Source organism: Scyliorhinus canicula, chromosome 19 (assembly GCF_902713615.1).
Source record: "Scyliorhinus canicula chromosome 19, sScyCan1.1, whole genome shotgun sequence".
In the NCBI taxonomy this organism is placed as follows: domain Eukaryota; kingdom Metazoa; phylum Chordata; class Chondrichthyes; order Carcharhiniformes; family Scyliorhinidae; genus Scyliorhinus; species Scyliorhinus canicula.
The window spans coordinates 39,970,586-39,988,346 of NC_052164.1; the positions used below are offsets into that span (position 1 = coordinate 39,970,586).

Below are 17,761 nucleotides of genomic sequence, written 5' to 3' on the forward strand. Positions count from 1 at the left end.
CCAACATCTAGGGACAGAGCTTCCTTCTGTGTTGCCATGGCCTGGGTACCTCCCTTGTAACTAGGTACCTCCCTTGTAATAGTTGCAAAGTATCCATTTAATACCTCAGCCATGCACCCAACTTTCATATGTAAATTACATTTTAGGTCCCTAATTAGAATTAGATATAGCTCTTGGGGCTAAAGGGATATGGGATGGTGGGGGCTGGATCAGGGTATTGAACTTCATGATCAGCCATGATAATAATGAATGGCGGAGCATGTTTGAAGGGCCGAATGGCCTCCCTCTGCTTCTATTTTCTATGTTTCCATGTAATCGGTCCTAGTCCTCCTTTTACCATGCTTTTACTATTTATATGCCTATAGTTGACTTTCGGATTCCCTTTATGTTGGCTACCAGCCTTTTCTCATTAATCCCTCTTTGTTTCTCTAATATGGTTTTACACCTCCCCTCTGATATTTTGTATTCCTTTAAATTCTCAACTCTATTTTCTCCCTGACACCATGCACACGTTTTCATCCTTACCTTAATATCTATCTCCTTTTTCATACAGGGAGCTCCGGATTTGTTTGCCTTACACTTTCCCTTTTAAGGGACCATACCTTGACTGTGTCTGCACCATTTTGGTTTGAAAGTAACCCATTGTTTAGCTCCAATTCTTCCCACCGAGGTTTTGTTCTCGTAAGCTATCCCACCCAATCATTCTCAATTGGATGTGTTATGTGCACGTTATTACATCCTGACTCCAACTTCACCTATTAACTTACTGATCACTATACTAGTGCTTTCTGTCCCTCGCATTATTTTGCGCATCCTGGTATTCCTCTAATATTTCCTCACTATAGCTAATTGAGTGGAATTTAAAATAAATCTCGACTGTGTCTGGACCATTTCTGTTTGGATTGTGACTGTGCCTGGACTATTGTTCAGCTACAGATTTTCCCACCAAGCTTTCATTCCAGTCTAACCGGTCCGGCTCTATTCTTGCCCCATTGAAATCAGCTCTCTCCCAGTTAATTATTTTTATTCTGGATTGCTTATTATCAATTAATTGTCAATTATTTGATTGATTTTAATCTGATTTAGAGAAGCCTTGTTTTAATTTAAATATTTTCAATAAATATAATTTTCCAGAATTGTCATTATATATAGGGATGCCATAAGTAATTTGTTGAAGATCTTTTCTGTTTGGTATTTTTTAGAAAATGTCGGGAACTATTTTGCTAAAAATGCAGAATGGGGGAAATCTTCCTGATTGCAGTTCCACATATAGCAACCACAGGAATTTCCAACCTGCATAGTTTGTTTAAATTATCCTCAGAAATTAATCACGTAGATATTTAGTATATAAATTGATATTTTAATTAGTGAACAAACTGTTTTAGAGATCTGCATGGAAATCAACTTGACACACTACAGAAGGATTCATTTGAAGGCCTCATCTTAGTAAAGAAATTGTAAGTACAGCTTAAGTACATATTAGCAAATCATTTTCAATTGCTTATTCCAAACTTCCCATTTTGTTAATTGTAAATAATATTCAGTTAGAGATTAAATGTGTAAATTTTGTCAAAGAATTAAACATGTTCTCAGTGAAAGCTTCAAAAGTTTTTCTGTCAGAGATGAGATGTTACTTTCTCAACAATATATTTTGGTTTGGCCTGAGAATATCATCACTGTTGAATATCCGAAACACCATATTCTGCACTTGCTATCCATTTGAATTCTTGAAGGGAAATTGTGCCACACTGCTGTATATGGGAAGAGTTATAGTTGGAAATAGCCTCCTGAGAATAGGTTTTTAAAACTGGATCTGAATATTCAGATGCATGTATGTGTGTGAGAGAGAGAGAGAGAGCAAGAGGCTTAAGTGCAGAACAGAGGGAGCACTGCACTGCTGAAGGTGTCCTTGGGATGAAATGAAAACTGAGACCCCATCTGCCTGCTTGAAGAGCAGTGCAAATGTCTTGGCTAGTTATCACATTGTTGTTTCTGGGAATTTGTTGAACTCAAATTGGCTGCTGTGTTTCTGACATTATTTACCGGCTGTTCACACTGGCAGGAAATTCCGGTCCCACGCTGGCGCACAGGTTTCCCGGCGAGGAGATGTGCTGTCAATGGGAATGGCAGGACCAATAGATCCTGCTGGCGGGTCTCCTCTGCTGCCGAAAAACATGCGGTGGGTGGGCTGGTGGGAAAATCCCACCTGACAACTGTGATTACACTTCAAAAGACACTTAATTGGTTGTAAAGCACTTTGAGACACCCTGTGATTATTTAAAGTGCTATATAAATGCGTTTTTTCTTTTTTTTTCTTTCCATATGTATGCCAAGATCTCAGTAGTGAAGGAGCTACATTCTTGTAATATTTCCCCTTATTCCACACATTCATTCAGCCATCTGCTGCAGTGCTCCACTGTTCAGTTCAGTTTTTATTGATCTTTTTCCAGCAACTGATTGTTACTTTCAGCAAGTATTCTTTCTCTGTCTGTACCCCACAAGAGAAAAGTGAGACAACATTTCTTATAAGTACTTACAACAGTACAGATTTGTAAATGCAGCCGTAATTTACTCTATATGGTTCAGATAGATCCACAATGTGCAACAATATTTGCAATTCCATTGTGTGTGGTGCCAGATGTATGTAGTTAGTCACCATTAAAAGGCTCGTTGGTACATTCCTGTGGGACAATATAGCTCTTCAATTAGAACTTTTGGAAGTATATTTGGGGGGATTTTCCACGTCTCCCTCAGTGTATTTCTCGGTGGCCCGTAGATGGACAGTGGCACGATCTCCTGGTCTTGCTATTGCCAATGGGATTTCCCATTGAATCCACCCCCACTCCTGCTGTGGATTTCCTGGTGGTGGGGATTCACCGTCAGCGGGACTGGAAGGTCCCGCTGGCAAGAACGATCGGAAAATCCCCCTCATTGAGTCAGATGAAAGGTTGGTAACTATATATACTCTTGCTATGGTGCTCACTTTGTATAAAAGTAATAACGTACAGATCACAGAATTAGATAATAGCGGTACACTGACTGTTATGGAGAATTTTTGGATTTTCAGGTGCAATATTATTGAACAGTTTGTTTTTATTCCAACATAGGAATCTTTCTCAAAATGCCATCACGAAAATTGCAGGGTACACATTTCAAGCTCTACCTTTCCTGGAGACTCTGTGAGTTCTAGTATTCATTTGGAAATATCTGAGAATCTAGTGCAGTATACATTTCAGGAAAGAGTGAAGAATCTGGGTTTTTTGAAAAAGGAAGGTTGAAGGATTAACTAAAATTGTGAAAGATTTTGATAGAGTGGTTACAGTGAGAATGTTTCCACTTGTGGGGCAGAGCAGCACTAGAGGCCATCAGTATAAAATAGTCACCAATAAATTGAAATTGCAGTTGTTGTAGGAGATTCCAGAATTATGAGAACAGACAGACATTTCTATAACACTTTGTGAGTCCTGCATGGTGAATTGCCCCTATTTTTCCATCACAGAAGGTGCAGAATATTCTGCTAGGGGAAGGGAGCGTGCCAGATGTTATGGTGGAAGTTAGTACCAATGACTTAAACCGGGCAGGTATTGTGGACCTATGATCAGATTTTCAGGAGCGAGGAAGGAAGATAAAAAGAAGGATGCCACAGATTTCTGTATTATTCCCAGTGCCACACACTGGGTACATTCAAACAAGTGTGAATGAAAGGTAGAGATAACCAGAAACTGAGCTCCTTGGATGACAAGGGAGATAGAGAATATGAAACGAAAAAGAGGGTTTGTGATGTTTGTCAGGTGAACTCTTCGAGTGAAAACCAGGTCAAATACAATAGGTGGAGAGGGGAGGTGAAGAGGAAAATAAAGCTGGCAAAGAGAGAGTATGACAATAGAATGACAGTCCACATAAAAGAACTGAAAAATGTTCTATCAGCGTGCATATAGTAAGCAGGTAGTAAGAGGTTGAGTGGGCTCTTTTCGGGATCAAGAAAATGATAGATGCCTAGAGGAGCAGGGTGGGGACCACCTCCATCAATGGTCTCCTTCTAACACCGGGCACCCTCCCATCCTGGACTCTCCAGCAACCCCTACTTCCCTCTGCCCAGCCCCCAGGATTCAACTCCAATCCCCACCCAGAGATCCCGACACTTAACTGATCCTAAACTCCCAGGATTAGATTCTGGGGACTGCTTGTATTCCTAGTCCTGTTCATTGCAGCTTCTGGCGCTGCTGGAACTAGAGAGCTGCCGACCAATCAATTGAGGTAGGAGGGAAGGAGGGGGGTAGTTCCGTCTGCAGCCAATTGAAGCATTAAATGGCTGCAGGGCACACCCGTATCTGTGGCAAGGTTTTTGCCATCAACTCCTCAGATAGCGGAAACAAAACTTCGCCATCCAAATAATACTGGCCAGTGAGTATTTTGTGTTTACTATGGAGGAGGAATTTAACAAAATATTGGTAGAATTGAAGATAGTAGAAGCAATGGATAGGGTGAAATTTGAGAAAGAGGATGCACTGGAAAGGCAGGCTATTCTTAGGGTGCATATGTCACCTGGTCCATTATGAATAAAGTTTTAGAAAAACAAGGAAAAAATCAACTTGTACATGAAGGGATTTGAGGTACTCAAGGAAAGCCAGCATAGTTTCGTAAAACGCAAATCGCCCCAAATCTAATTACATTTTTTGAGGATGTAATGAAGGGGATGCAGGAAATATGGATTTTAAGAATCCACTTGATGAAATACCATATAAAAGGCTGGTTGACAAAATTGAAACTCATGGAATAAGAGGGTGACCCTCCATTTGGATAGAAGTATTGGTGTAAGGACAGAAAACAGCGATAATTATTTTTCAGACTTGTGGATTGTAGACGGTGTCCAAGGGTCAGTGCTAGGATGACTGCTTTTTACTTGCTATAGATAAATTACTTGGACTTTGGAATACAGAGTAGGATTTCAAAATTGGTCGATGATAACAAGGAGGATGGCACGCAGTGAGGATGATACAAATCGCCTGAAGTGAATTGCGGAGGAATGGACAGGCAAGCGGCAAATAAAATTTAATAAAGAGAATTGTGAGGTGATGGATTATGGAAGGAGAGATGGGGAGAGGCAATGTATACTTCATGTCACAGTCCTATCTAATATGCAGGAACAGAGAGAACTGGGTGTGCAATGTATATCAATCTCTGAAGGTGGCAATGGTTAGCAAAGCGTTTGGATCTTAGATGTCATAAATAGAGACATTGAGTACAAAAGCATGGAAATTATACTGAACTTTTGTTGAGCTCTCACCAGGCCCCAACTGGTCTGCATCCAGTTCTGGTCACCACACTTAAGGAAGGATGTGAGATTCCTTGAAAGGGTGCAGAAGAGATTTATCGGAATAGTTCCAGGGATGGTGCTTTTTGTAGGACAAGCTGGGGGTATTCTCCTTAGAGTAAAGGAGATTGATGGAAGATTAGTTTGAAGCGTACAAGATTAGTACAGGATTAGATTTAAGGTTTTGGGCAAGAGATACAAGGGGAATACCAGGAAAAACGTTTTTACATAGTGAGTGGTAAGATCTGGAAGTCGCTGCATGGTGGAAGCAAAACAATCAATGATTTAGATAAGAAATTGGATGGTTACTCAAAAGAAATTAACCTGCCAAATAAATCAAATGGAACTGAATGGATTGCTCCAAGAGATGATGCATTGACTCGATGGGCCAAAAGGCCTCCTTCTGTGCTGTAATTGACTCTATGGCCAGGATTTTCTGGCCTCTCCCGCTGAAGTCAGCAGACATATTAATGGCTCGTCGCACTTTCCACAGGGGGTACTTGAGAAATCCAAGCCTATAATTCTAAATCTAATGGGGAATTCTGAAGAAACATCTTTACCCAAAGAATCGTGAGAATGTGGAACTTGCTAGCACAGGGAATATTGACATGTTTGGCATAGGTACATTTCAGGGGAATCTAAGCAAGCATATGAAGGAGAAGGGAATGGGATGGATGAGGAAAGATGGAAGGATGCTGAACTGAAGCATAAACACTGTCATGGACCCCATTGGGCCGAAAGATCTGTTTCTGGGCCGTGGATCCTTTCTAATTCGGTATGTAAATTGTTACCTAATTTTTCTGACTCCCCTTAGAGTCCTGTGGCAGGATAATAGTTTGCACAGTTCTGGAACCTAATTGTGCTACTTTGTTCTTGAACTAGTTATATCAGTGGGCAGACTTTTGCAGATTTGAAACATTTTCATCCAATGGATCATTTTCAGGTTATGACCCATACGCAGCAGCCGTGTTCCTTCCTGTTAAATCTTCCTGAAGGTGGCAAATTAAGAACCCGCCACTGGGAATGCCATCTAATTAGGGCTGGTGGGCAGCTTGAGGAGGCAGGAGGTTGATTCAGTGTACCTCCATTTTATGGGTGGCTGGCAGCCTTCACTGTATCTGCAGTGGGAATTCTACAGAGGGGAATGCAACAGGAGAGGATGGGGTTTAATGAAGATGCGAGAATCCTGATGGGAGCAGCTGCCACGGCATCACTCCTGGCTCTAACGGAGACATCAGTATCTAGTAGCCCCTCATGCAATGGCAAGACTGGCAGCAAAACGCTCATCCTTGTCATTTTTAGCCTTTGAAGTTGAAAAAACCTTTAGCTTCCACACTGCTCCGTGCTACTACTGTGTAGTTGCCTCTTCTGAGTTACTGGAGATTTGACCCAACATGGGGCCTCTGTGATTCTGGTTGGTGGAAGATTTAGGTTAAATTGCCTAATCAGTCACCACATTTTAGCTTCCTGCTGCTGCCGGAGCTGTTGCCTGCAGCAGACGCAGCCTACCCAAAAGCGGCCAGAGGCAGAAATCATGGCACATTTTTCCCTAATATTAGTCAGCCCATCCCGACCCCCTCCCCTCCCCACCACCTCCATACTGGCCTCCATAGTCCTTGTCAAAATTGACCCAATTGGATCCATTTCCATAATCACTATATTTGTAATATAGTTATCATTTACAGAATGTATTTTTATGAGATTTGAGTGACATTTTGTGCTCATTAAAATGAGAAACAGCAGTTCTGTCTTCATTGGCCCACAATCAGTATCCCAGGGCAGGCATACTACAATTTAGATGCAGAATAAAATTCCTTTAATCCTAACTTCAGTTTGAAGAGCTAAGTTTTCAATTTTCTTTACACCTTGTAGACTCTATGGGGTCAATTTTAACTTCCAGACAACTGTCCAGTAGCAACGACAACCCACTCACCCCTGCCACAAAGAGGCTGCAGTCATTTTGAGGCCTAGGCCTCATTCAAATACAATTGGTGTGTTGAAGGTGACAAAAGACGTTCCACTGCAGCTCGTCAGACTCCAGCTGGCACAATATCATCCCAGCCAGCAGCAAGATGAGGAAGGAGGAAGCACTCTCAATGATGATTTAGAACTTATCCTTTCAGAGCCTTTTGCACAAGACCAAAAGACATAGGAGCAGAATTACGCTATTCTGTCCATCGAGTCTGCTCCGCCATTCAATCATGCCTGATATGTTTCTCATCCCCATTCTCCTGCCTTCTTCCCATAGCCCCGATCCCCTTATTAATCAAAAACCTATCTAGCTTTGTCTTAAAGACACTCAATGATTTGGCCTCCACGGCTTTCTGTGGCAGAGTTCCACAGATTCCCCACCCTCTGGCTGAAGAAATTCCTCCTCATCTCAGTTTTAGTCCCTTCAGTCTGAGGCTGTGCCTTCGGGTTCTTGTTTTTCCTACCAGTGGAAACATCCTCTCCACATCCACTCTACCGTGGCCTCAGTATCCAGTATTATTTCAATAAGAACCCCCCTCATACTTCTAAATTCCAATGAATACAGACCCAGAGTCCTCAACCCCTTCTCATATGACATGCTCTTCATTCCAGGGGTCATTCTTGCGAACCTCCTCTGAACACTTTCCAAAGCCAGCACATACTTGCTTTGATACCGGGACCAAAACTGCTCATAATGCTCCAAATGGGGTCTGACCAGAGCCTTATACAGCCTCAGAAGTACTTCCCTGCTCTTGTTTTCTATCCCTCTCAACATGGATGCTAACATTGCATTTGCCTTCCTAACTGCCGACTGAACCTGCACGTTAACTTAAAGAGAATCTTGAACGAGGACTCCTAAATTCCTTTGTACATCTGATTTCCTAATCTTTTCCCATTTAGAAAATAGCCTATGCCTCCATTCTTCCGACCAAAGTGCATCACCTCACATTTTTCACATTGTATTCCATCTGTCACTTCTTTGCCCACTCTCCTTGCCTGTCCATCCTTCTGCAGCACACCCCCCCTACTTCCTCAATACTACCTGTCCCTCTGCATATCTTCGTATCATCTGCAAACTTAGCAACAGTGCCCTCAGTTCCATCTTCCAGATCGTTTGTGTATATTGTGAACAATTGTGGCCCCAACACCGACCCCTGAGTCACACCACTAGTCATCGGCTGCACCGGCTGCCATCCTGAAATACACCTCTTTATCCCCACTCTCTGCCTTCTGTTAGTTCTGTCATCTATGAAACTATGTAGCGAACAAAACAGACTCTGACCTGTTCTATCCTCAAAAGCTAACCGGGATCCTATGTATTGTGTGTCATGGGAGCTCATTTGCTTTTAAATAGAGCCTGCTACTCACAACCGATGAAGTATTCATTGCATAATTTGAACCCATTCTCAGCGTGAAAGGACAGTGTGTCTCTCCTTTGAGAATGCATATAATAGTGTTGTATTTTCACCTTACCTCATTATAAAAATTCAAAGATAAGGTATCTGTATCGATGAAAATGTTATACCACTCGAGGAATTAAAGCTCTATTTTTTTGCGGTTTATTACACAGCGATCTTTCTGAAAATAAGGTATCAATGCTACTCGATGGAACATTCAAATCCTGGCATGGCTTACGCTTCTTTAGACAATTGTAAGTGTAATATCAGCCACTTAAATCATTTAGCCAACAATCAAGCATTCTTTTTAAAATAAAAGAGCAAAAAGCTATGGATAATGGAAATCTGAAATAAAGACAGAAAATGCTGGAACTACTCAGCAAGCCTGGCAGCATCTGTGGAGGGAGAACCAGAGTTAAAGTTTCAGGTGGATAACAGGACCCTGACCTAAAACATTAGAGGCACGATCTATGAGTTCCATAGCGCGATTAGCAGGGTGTTTCTCGGCACTCGGAGCATCAAAACGCCACACTAACGAACGGCCATTCGGGTAGATCAGGTGCCTCAGCGGGGAACGCACGCCGAGGCCGCACTTAGTACCTTTACTGCTCTGAGGAGCTTTCTTCGACAGAACTCCTCAGTGCAGGGAGAGATCAGGATGCCATTTTTAAATGATACCCAAATCTCTCTCAACCCCCTGTCCTTACCCCCAAACCCTCCCTCCCCCACAGCGTCAACTTCACCTATAAAGCTCCCATCCCCCTGCACCTGCACAGAGCAACCCTGGGCCTGATCCCCAATCAAAAAAATGCCAGCTTGGCAACTTGGCAGTGCCACCTGGGCACCTTGGCAGTACCAGGCTGGCACCAGCTCTCTCTGCCAGGGTGCCAAGCTGGCAGTGTCTGGGTGGCACCAGCAGTGCCATCCTGCCCAGATGGCAACCACCTGACGGCCTTCAATCCCCTGGGAGACCCCCATATGTGCTATTCCATCTGGTCCCTGTTTATGGAGACCAGCACTGAACGGCCTTCGACCGATGTCTCCAAGGGGGTTAGATCCCATGCCTTAGTTTGATCTTGGGAATGCATATTAGAGTGAGACTAGCCAATGGGTGGGATTCACATTGTGATGTCTCATGAGAACGTGTTAGATCTCATGAGGTGTGGTGAGCCGGGCAGATCCCAGAAGGGGGATCTCCCAGCAATTACCGGCCATGCTGCGCTGCATTTCGCGCACAACACAGCCGGTAGATCTTTTCCTAATTCAGTGTCTCTTTTCACAGTTGCTCCCAGACCAGCGGAGCACTTCCAATGCCTTTTCTATAAAATTGTGCTTTGTATCATAATAATTGCAGTCTTGAATCCCGTATTCAAAATTAGTATTTTAAAAATTTATTGTATCAGTTAATGGCAAGGAAACTAAATATTTTCACACAACATTTTACAACACCATTTCTTGCATTTTCCTTCTGTTGAACAGGAATTTGAAGTCTAATCCATTAGAAGTAATACAGAATGATGCATTTGATAAATTGCCCTCAATGCAATACCTGTGAGTACCCAGAAATGAAATAGCCGTGAGTAGCAAGACACCTAAAACAATCTCCGTGGCTTTGCGAAGAACTTTCCTGGAAACTGTAATTTACATCTTTCATCCAAATTTGTCTTTTTCCTAAAGCTGCCATTATGGGTCATATTTGCAAAGCCATGTCAAAATGCAAATATCATATCTTGAATCCACTTATTTTTAAACAAACTCGGAAATGATTTGAGGAAGTTTCTACTGTTATTTCCAGCACCTTGGTGTAATGTTCTTGTCGGATGGCCTGATTTATATTACAAGAACACTTGTAGTAAAGCTATAAACGATTTATTAACATTAACTGTGGGTTAACTATATACAAAAAAAAGATGAATAACAGTATTAACATGTACAAGCAACCTCTCGCTTCCAGCTCTCCAGTCAGTCTGAGGTCACCTGACTCTAACATTCACTTATTTACTAATGAGACTCCTCGTGGTCAGTCGGTGAATTACAACACAACCACGATATCACCACATCCCCTTTCCTTTAGAGGAATAAATTAATACATTGCTATCAGTATATTTACATGTGATATCACTAGCCTGTGGGTCTAACAGTATTTTTTTTAATTTTAAAAACTGGTTTAATAAATATATATATATATATATAAAATGTATATATAGAACAGCAAGCATAGTATGTACAAATACGCTAAATCTACAAATTGAGTCGGTGAGTTTTTCTTCTGCCTCTGGTTGATCTTCTCAAAGTTTGACCTTGCTGCTCAGAATTTGTAGATTTGATGTTCTCCATGACATTCTCATGCTCAGGAACTGCTGAACTATCTGACAGTACTGCTGACGTTGATTCTGACGTAGATTCTCATCCATCACGTTGTTGTGAAAGTTTTCTCTGGTTTTCAAGAGGGCGTGACAATTTATTCTTAAAATAACCCATCCTCTGTCTGTACATTGTAGGAACGAGGTGCTACTGCTTCAAGTACATTGGCTTTTCTCGACCAATTGCTCAAATCTTCTACTCTTACAATGTCATCACTACTCAGAGGCGGTAAAGTTCCAGACACTCTATCATGGAACTGCTTTTGTTTTGTTTTAATGTTTTGCATTTCCTGCAGTTTCAGTGCATTCTTCTCCATATTTTCCAAGTATGGAAGTGTGGTACGCAACCTTCTATTCATGAGTAACTTTGCTGGAGATCTACTATGTGACACTGGTGAGGCTCTTTAACTCAATAGTGTGAGATATGGATCAGATTGGCTGTCCATTGCTTTCTTCAACAATTGCTTAACAATATGGACACCTTTTTCGGTATTTCCATTGGCTTGAGGGCACAACTTGACGTGATGTGATTGAAATCATATGTGACTGCGAACTGTTGCCACTCTTTACAGCTAAAACAAGGACCGTTGTCACTCACGACGACTTGAGGAATTCCGTGTCTAGCAAAAATTGACTTGATATGCAGTATTACACTTGCTGTTATGCTTCACAGTAGAGCCATTTTCGTATAGTTTGAAAGATAGTCTATGAACATTTAATAATCTTTCTCTCGTAGGTGAAAGAGATCCATAGCTACTCTCTGCCATGGTGCCGTAGGCAAATCAGATATTTGCATAGGTTCTCTTGTTTGCTTGCAATGATGCGTCTGGAATGTGTCACAACAACTGATCATCCTGTCAATATCCTGGCCAGTAAACAGAGTCACAAACGTTCTGTTTACATTTTTCAATCCCTAGATGTCTTTCATGTATCCTCTTTAGCACATCCTTGCGAAGAGATTGAGGTATAACTATAGTGTTCAAACAAAGTACTACTCCATTACTGACACTGAGTTCAGATCTTATATTGTAGAACTCCATACATTGACCTCTAGGCCAGTGTGAGTTGATGTTCCTCACCACTTCTTGAAGAGTTTGATTCTTCCTGGTCTCTTCTTGGATCTCACGTAGTTTCGTATCTGACACTGGTACTAGTGTGGAAGTAAGATTGATGTGCAGATCTACATCTGCAGCAATTTCACTACTAATATGTTGTATCGGCACTCTCGATAATGCATCTGCTACGAACAAATATTTGGCGTGCAGATGAGATTGAAGTCATAGCGTTGTAACTTCATCATCAACCTCTGAATGCGCGGAGACATCTGGTTGAGATTTTTCTTGATGATATTAACCAAAGGACAATGATCTGTTTCAACTGTGAAAGCTGGAAGCCCATACACGTAGTCGTGGAATGTCTCCAAGCCTACAACTAAACCCAGGCATTCTTTATCGATTTGAGCATACCTCTGCTCTGTTTTCGTCTTGGATCGTGATGCATGTGCGACTGGTTTCCAATCATCATGTTCGAGTTGCAGAAGAGCTGCTCCTAGACCACCTTTGGACGCGTCTGTTGACACTCTAATCTGCTTAGATGGGTCAAAAAATGTGAGAATTGGTGAGGTAGCTGGTGAAGTCTTGAGCTTCTTCCACTTTTGCTCATATTGCTCAGTCCAAGTGAAATCTGTTGTCTTGTGCAGGAGATCATGTAGATGTGTTGTTTTTGCTGACAAGTTTGGAATGAATTTCCCTCTAAAATTGATCATACCCATCACCATTAAGATGGCTTTCTTGGCATGTGGTTTTGGCATGTTGAGAATTGCTTGGATTTTGTCTTTGTCAGGTTCAATGCCACGCGATGCGAGCTTGTCACATAGGAATGTGACCTCAGTTATTCTAAATTTGCACTTTTCCTTGTTAAACTTCAGCCCATTTTTTCTGACGTTTGTTGGAACTTTAAGCAATCTCGTATTGTGCTCATCTATGGTTGAGCCCCAAATGATGATATCATACACGTCCACACGCACACCTTCGATGCCTTCGATTATGTGCTCCATGGCACAGTGAAAAATTGCTGATGCTGAAATTATGCCAAACGGCATTCTCAGAAAGCAGTACTGTCCAAATGGTGTATTAAAAGTGCAGTACTTTGTACTTTGTTCCTCTAGCTTTAGTTGCCAGAAAACTTGAGATGCATCAAGTTTCGAAAAGAATTATGCACCAATCATTTCAGATGTGATTTCCTCACTCTTTGTTATTTGGTAATGTTATCTTTTGATATTCTCGTTAAGATCTTTAGGATCCATGCATATGCGAATATCGCCATTCTTTTTCTTTGCACAAACCATGGAGTTTACCCAATCAGTAGGTTCTTCTATCCTTCTGATTACTTTTAATTTTGTCATTCTGTCTAGCTCCTTTTTGAGGCGATCCTAAAGAGGTGCAGGTAATCTTCTTGGTGCCTGTATCACAGGTTTTGCATCCTCTTTGAATTGAAACTTGCAGGTGAATGGTAGTGCACCAAAACCTGTGAACACAATTGCTGATAATGTTCTCAGAATTGTCGGAGTGTTGATCCAATCCTCTGTGGATGTTATATATCAACTGCACTGGACCTAATTCTTCACAGGAGTAATCATCTCATAATAAATCCAAGCCCTCGGATACAATACAGAATGGAACGGAATAAACTGTTCTTCACCACCACATTGAAATCACAAGCACCATAACATTAATGCATGAACCATATAATCTCTCTGAGATATTTTGTGATTTCTTCTAATTGGTTGAATTTTTTTGTTTTTTTAATTCAGTCATGCTGATTAAATTGGCTTTGGCACCAGTGTCTAACTTTAAAAAATAAATTTAGAGTACCCAATTATTTTTTCCAATTAAGGGGCAATTTAGGGTGGCCAATCCACCTATCCTGCACATCTTTTGGGTTGTGGGGGTGAAACCCACGCAAACACGGGGAGAATGTGCAAACTCCACACGGACAGTAACCCAGGGCCGGGATTCGAACCCGGGTCCTCAGCGCCGCAGGCAACAATGCTAACCACTGTGCCACCGTGCTGCCCTCCCAGTGTCTAACTTTAATTGGACCAATGTAAGGGGGTTCTTCAAGTTCAAGGGGTTGCAGCTATTTGTCCCCACCAACTGCAGTTATTTTAAATAGAGTATCAATTTGGATTGTTTTAAGTGCTGGACAATTTTTTGATCCAAAAAATTCTTCTTCTCTGTTATTACCAACAAACAATGATGTTTCATCACTGGAGATTGTGGCCGGGATTCTCCGGTATCCGGCGGGCAGGCAGTACTGGCATGAACCACTCTGGCGTCGGACCGCCGGAAGGTCAGGGATCTTCCGCACCTTCGGAGGCTAGGCTGGCGCTGGAGTGATTGGCGCCACGCCAACCGGCGCCGAAGGGCCTCTGCCGGCTGGCGCGGGTTGGCGCATGCGCATGAGCACCGGCGTGCTTGCAGAATCGCTGGCGTGATTCCTGCGCATGCGCAGGGGTTTTCTGCTCCGCACCGGCCATGGCGGAGCTTTACAGTGGCTGGCGCAGAGGGAAAGAGTGCCCCCACGGCACCGGCCCACCCGCAGGTTGGTGGGCCCCGATCATGGGTCAGTCCATCGTGGGGGCCTCCCCCGGGGCCAGATCCCCCCCTGCCCCCCAAGGACTCCTCAGGCCGCCCGCAGAGCCAGGTCCCGCCGGTAAGAACCTTGTGTACTATACTCCGGCGGGGCTGGCCGAAAACGGGCGTCCGCTCAGCCCATTGCAGAGCGGAGAATCGCCCGGAGGGGGGGGTGGGGGGTGCTGCCAACGGCCCCCAACTGGCATGGTGCAATCCCCGCCACCACTAAAAAACCGGCGCTGGAGAGTTCGGCAGCCAGCGGCGGGGCGGGATTCACGCCGCCCCCCCCCCCCCCGGCGATTCTCCGACCTGGCGGACGGGTCGGAGAATCCCGCCATGTGTCTTCCACTGTGCTGACTGATCAGGGGTTGAGCTTAGAGTGACAATTATGAGCGAAGTGATTTTTTTTCTTTGCATCTGGAACATAACCTGCCAAACGCTGGACACTGTCTTAATTTGTGCCATTGACCACATCTTTTACGCAGAAATACTTTGACCCTGATCTTTGACCTTTGACCCTGACCTGTTTGTTGGTGTGCAAGGAGCTGCAGGAACTTTCATGCCTTTTTTTGGAAGTTTCCTACCTTTTTGGAAAAAGAGCGACAACTGAAGTGCTTTCCTCCAAGAAGACACCGCCATTACTGAGAAACAGTTTAGAATACTGTACTGCTAGCTCGTGAGCCTGACAAATTTTAATTGTTTGTTAACAGGACAGCTCCGATTCCCTCAGCAACTGTTCCCTCAGCTTATTTTCATTCACACCAAACACAATCTGTTCACGAATCATGGAAGATTCCACCACAGAAAAATTACAGGTTTTAGCTTTTAACTTTAAAACAGTGATGAAAAGATCTATGAACTCTTCTGTCTTCTGTATACGTAATTTAAACACATAGTGTTCATAAATTTCATTCTTTCTGGGGGTGCAATTTGCATCAAATCTTCAAATAATTTGTTAAAATGTTTACTATTTTCATCATTTGCAAATTTAAACATATTAAATACAGCAATTGCTTTGGGCCCTGCCGCTGTTAGGACTATCGCTACCTTGTGCGAATCTGAATGATCCCCTAAGTTTACTGAAGAAACAAATTAAATTGTTGTTTAAACACATGCCAGTTGCTGTCCACATTGCCATGAAATCTGAGACTCATTGGTGGCTTCAGTGACTCCATGTTGTTAATTCTGGCAGTCTGCAAAACCTTCAAATTTCTGTGTACCTCGTGGCAAGCTGCTAGATTTTTTTTTCTCCGTGTTTAATGCCATCTAGTGTTCTTGTTAGATGGCCTGACTTATATTACAAGAATACTTGTAGCTAAAACTATAAATGATTTCTTAACGTTGACTGTGGGTCAACTACATACAAAACAACAGATGAATAACAGCATTAATATGCACAAGCAACCTCTCGCTTCCAGCTCTCCAGTAAGTCTGAGGCCACCTCACTCTAACATTCATTTATATATGAGTTAGTCGGTGAATTACAACACTAACATCATATCACCACAGTTGGCACAGCTACAAGACCATAGGGGCCTTCCTTATGGGTCAGGCAAAGCAAGATTTCACCTTTCTGCCCCCTTAAGGAAACCAACCACCCCTGCCCCCGCTGATTGTAGCCTCTCTTTTGCCCCCAACTTAATTTTTGCCTGCATATCACCAGACTCAATATCTCCCTCTCCATCCTGATAGTGGATAAGTGTCCCATTTGTTGGGAATGATCTCTAAGGGTCCGCAGTTGTTGCCTCCTGCTGCAGATTTTCCTAAATACTAATCTGGCAAGGCAGGGTCCCAGGAGGCAAACAAAGTAAAATGATAGAATTTTGACTGTCAAAGTTTGAAGAACCTCCCTGTCCTGGGCTTTTCTAGGTTCCTCGCCATTTCTAGCCTCCGTTGGACATTTCCCACCTCCCCATAAATAGTGAACCTTGTGATTCTAGAATTCCTAATATGGAATGGAATGGAATAAGCGAATATTTAGAATAGTGTTGTCCAAAGGGAATTGCTGACTAGCTGTGAGTACAGCTATGGTGATGTGCTTTTAGCCACTTGCACTTGTTTAAATGGAAAACGCACGTATTTAGAATCCTAAGTTTGGAATTCTGGCATGAATTTATCAGGCATTTTAGTGCGGCTTCTCGGGTTTTTTTTCTGTTCAGCAGGTACTTTGACTACATCATAGTAATCGTTGTACTCATCAAAACTGTTGATGAGATGCAGCAGACCTCCCACTGTTTTCTATTCAGAACTGGGCGGAGGCTGGTTGCCCTTTATCATGAAGTGCCCTGTTGGAGATGTTGGTTATTGGCTTGCATCAGTTTGCTGGCCCACAACTTTTACGCTGATTGGTTGAGCTGATTATGACGATAGCTCCCTTTTCTGTACAGTGTTCATGCTTTCACCTATGGGATGCATAATTTTAACAGAAGTCAATGTTAATAAACAGGAAGTAAAGCACACACAACCAAAAAACACTCATGCTGTTTTTCTCTTCCTGGTTACTATGCAATACAAATGGGTAAAGATGCCCACAACTGTAGCTATTAATTTTGTTATTTTCAAGTCAAAAGTCCAATTAGGCACAGTTGAATTCTCAATTAGTGATTATTATATTACATAACAATGGCTTGGCACAGGCTCTTTGAAGATACTCAACAGGATTTGCAAAGTAATGCTAACAAATTTAACTGAATTTTTTGAGGAAATTAGATTGTATCGATAAAGGATATGTGATGGATGTATATATGGATATTTAGAAGAATTTTGAGAAAGTGCTCGTTATGAAATGCAGTTAAAGGAATTGTGGCTTCATGGGTGTAGAGATCACTATGGGCAGAAAGGAAACAATACGGGTGAATAGCAGCGTTTCAGTTTATTAGTAATTTGCCTGGCGAGATTTTCACTGAGGAGAGGAGGGTGTGGATGTAGAATTGGAATGAAGGGCAGGAGTGAAGCACCTGTTACATTCCTAACTCCCTTGCATTCATTCAGGGACGGGGAAGATCGACCACAGCCTTCTCACCCAGATGCCAATTACAGATCCTTATCTTGTCAATTAAGGGCCACTTAAGTGACTGCAGT

General features: G+C 42.5%; 1 protein-coding gene across 2 annotated transcripts in view; it reads left to right on the top strand.

Moving 5' to 3' along the window:
- The window catches only part of LOC119954549 (leucine-rich repeat-containing protein 37A-like), a 296,342-nt gene that overhangs the window by 82,912 nt on the left and 195,669 nt on the right, over window positions 1-17,761 (top strand). For both annotated transcript variants that reach the window (XM_038779877.1, XM_038779878.1), the window contains exons 3-6: window positions 1,386-1,457; window positions 3,108-3,179; window positions 8,856-8,936; window positions 10,162-10,233. In XM_038779877.1, coding sequence (XP_038635805.1) covers window positions 1,386-1,457; window positions 3,108-3,179; window positions 8,856-8,936; window positions 10,162-10,233 — 297 coding nt within the window. The remainder of the gene's footprint in view (window positions 1-1,385; window positions 1,458-3,107; window positions 3,180-8,855; window positions 8,937-10,161; window positions 10,234-17,761) is intronic.